Here is a 2,915-nt window from a genome sequence, read left to right on the forward strand (position 1 = left end):
GGACACGGCGGGACAGACAGACAGACAGGGGAGCGACGGGGGGAGCCTGGGACGGAGGAGTCCTGGGAATAAGGGAGGATTGGGATCGGGAATGGGATCTGGGACTGGGATCGGGAATGGGATTGGGAATGGGATCCAGGATAGGACTGAGATCAGGAATGGAAATAGGATCTGGGATCCGGGAATGGGATTGGGAATAGGATCCAGGGAAGGACTGGGATCAGGAATGGGATCTGGGACTGGGATCAGGAATGGGATCCGGGACTGGGATCCAGGATAGGACTGAGATCAGGAATGGAAATAGGATCTGGGATCCAGGAATGGGATTGGGAATAGGATCCAGGGAAGGACTGGGATCGGGAATGGGATCCAGGAATGGGATCCAGGGAGGGACTGGGATCAGGAATGGGATCTGGGACCGGGACCGGGAATGGGATCCAGAATAGGATCCAGGGAAGGACTGGGATTGGGAATGGGATCCAGGGAAGGACTGGGATCAGGAATAGGATCCAGGGAAGGACTGGGATCAGGAATGGGATCTGGGACCGGGATCGGGAATGGGATCCAGAATAGGATCCAGGGAAGGACTGGGATCAGGAATAGGATCCAGGGAAGGAACAGGATCCAGGGAAGGGATCAGGAATGGGATCCAGGGAAGGACTGGGATCGGGAATGGGATCAGGAATGGGATCCAGGATCCAGGGAAGGACAGAGGACCTGGGAGGAAGGACAGGCTGGGATCCTGGGGCTCCAGGCTCCCAGATTCTGGATTTTCCCTGGATATCCCCACCCTCCCCCCTCGCCCTGCAATGGTTTTAATTAAAAGCCAAGCCCCTGACTCCGTAACTAAAAAAATTAGCAAAGAATCACATCGAGTATCCCCAAAAAGGAACCAAATCTGGATTTTTCCCCTGAAAATCCTCGAAATACCCAGCCCCAGGGCAGCCTCCCACCCTAGAAAAAATCCCTCTCTTCCCCAAAAAATTCCAAGGATTAAACCGAAGGAACAAACAAGTTTGATTTTATTTACAGACTCCACGAAGAAAACTTGTATTTCCAGAGTTTTTTTTTTTTTTTTCCATTTTTAGGACAACAAGATCCAACTGGATTTTTCCAAAGCGTGGTGCTGGAATTCTGTTGGATTTTTCCGAAGTGTGGCTTTGGAATTTTGGGTCTTCGTCATCCCAAAGCACAGGAGATGTTGGCAAAATACCTGGGAAGGGAATAAATCCCCCCCTGGATCCATCAAATCCTGGAATTCCCAACGGATCCAGGCCAGATCCGCCCATCCGGAGGCAAAACTGGAGGCACTGGTTCCCCAAATTCCCCAAAATCTCTTGGATTTGGGATTCCAAGATAAAATCAAGGAATAAAATCCTCCCCCCCTTCCTGGAGCAGCACAAGTTCTGCCATTCCCAAAAATCCCAAACTCCTTGGAATTGGGAGTCCCCTGGGGGATTTTTGGGGCTGCTCCAAACCCTCCCCGTGTCCCCAAAAAAAGCTGGGAAAGCTTTTCCATGGGGGGAAGGAGGAGCTGGGATTCCAAAAAAAAGCCGGATAATGTCAGGAGAAAAGAGATGGATAATGAAGTTTGGGATAAGAAGTCCCAGGAAATCTGTTGGGAAGAGCCCTCCTCAGTAGTAAGGTCGCCGTGGGTTGTTCTGTAGGGAGAGAAAAAAAAAAACAGTGGAAAAATCATCAGGATTGGGGATTTTATCTCAAAAATCATCATCTGGATTCTCTGGGAAAGCCACCGGAATGGGACATTTTTCAGGTTTTTTCCCCCAAAATTAAAGGCAGCTTTTGGCTGGAAAGGGAAAAGGGAAAATCCAAGTTTGGTTTCGTTCCCTGGAAAATGGTAATTCCAAAGGAATCGTGGGATTCGTGGAGCAGTTTCCCTTGGCAGGGGTTTAACTGGGATAAAGCTGGGAATAAAACTGGGATTCGGATGGAAGAAAGACCAGGAAGGAGAATTCTGCAGCCAGGGAATTCTGGGAGGACGATTTGGCTCAGGATGAGGAGAGCAATTCCATCCCAGAGGAATCTCCCAGCTGCCAACACTCCCAGAGCCACACCAGGGATTCCAGGGATTCGTCCCTGTGCCTGCCTGGGCTTGGGACACTCCCATTCCAACGGATCCGTCCCTCAGCACTGGCTCCATCCCATTCCCATTCCCAACCCCATCCCATCCCACCCCTATTCCCACGATCCCAATTCAATCCCGTACCAGCGAGTTTGGCCAGCAGCGATGCGCCAGCATTTATCCCATCCCACTGCCATCATCCCGTTCCCGCTATCCTGATCCCATTCCCATTATCCCAATCCCATACCAGCAGGTTGGGCTGGAAGCAGTACAATCCCATTCCCGTTATTCCAGTCCCATACCAGGGGGCTGGGCTGGAAGCGGTAGGCCAGCATTGATCCCATTCCCATTATCCCATTCCCATTATCCCGTTGTTATCCCGTACCAGCAGGTTGGGCTGGAAGCAGCACGCCAGCATTGATCCTATCCCAATCCCAATCCCATTCCCATTATCCCAATCCCATACCAGCAGGTTGGGCTGGAAGCAGTATGCCAGCATTGACCCCATTCCCATTATCCCATTATCCCATTCCCGTTATCCCGTACCAGTGGGTTGGGCCGGAAGCGGTGTGCCAGCATCGATCCTATCCCCATTCCCATTCCTGTGATCCCATTATCCCATTCCCGTTATCCCAATCCCATTCCCATGATCCCATTCCCATACCAATGGGTTGGGCCAGAAGCGGCAGGTCAGCATTGACCCTACCCCAATGCCATTCCCGTTATCCCATTATCCCAATCCCAATCCCGTACCAGGGGGTTGGGCTGGAAGCAGTACGCCAGCATTGACCCTATCCCATTCCCAATATCCCAATCCCATTCCCGTTATCCC

The 2,915-nt window shown here is 51.6% G+C and overlaps 1 protein-coding gene across 1 annotated transcript in view; it reads right to left on the bottom strand.

Annotated features, from left to right (window-relative positions):
• Positions 1–1,634: 1,634 nt before the first annotated feature.
• The window catches only part of SUGP1 (SURP and G-patch domain containing 1), a 17,219-nt gene continuing 15,938 nt past the window's right edge, over positions 1,635–2,915 (bottom strand). Inside the window, 2 exon segments of the mRNA XM_031065601.1 lie at positions 1,635–1,661; positions 2,386–2,418. Coding sequence (XP_030921461.1) covers positions 1,635–1,661; positions 2,386–2,418 — 60 coding nt within the window.

This window comes from Geospiza fortis, unplaced genomic scaffold, assembly GCF_000277835.1.
Source record: "Geospiza fortis unplaced genomic scaffold, GeoFor_1.0 scaffold395, whole genome shotgun sequence".
Taxonomy (NCBI): domain Eukaryota; kingdom Metazoa; phylum Chordata; class Aves; order Passeriformes; family Thraupidae; genus Geospiza; species Geospiza fortis.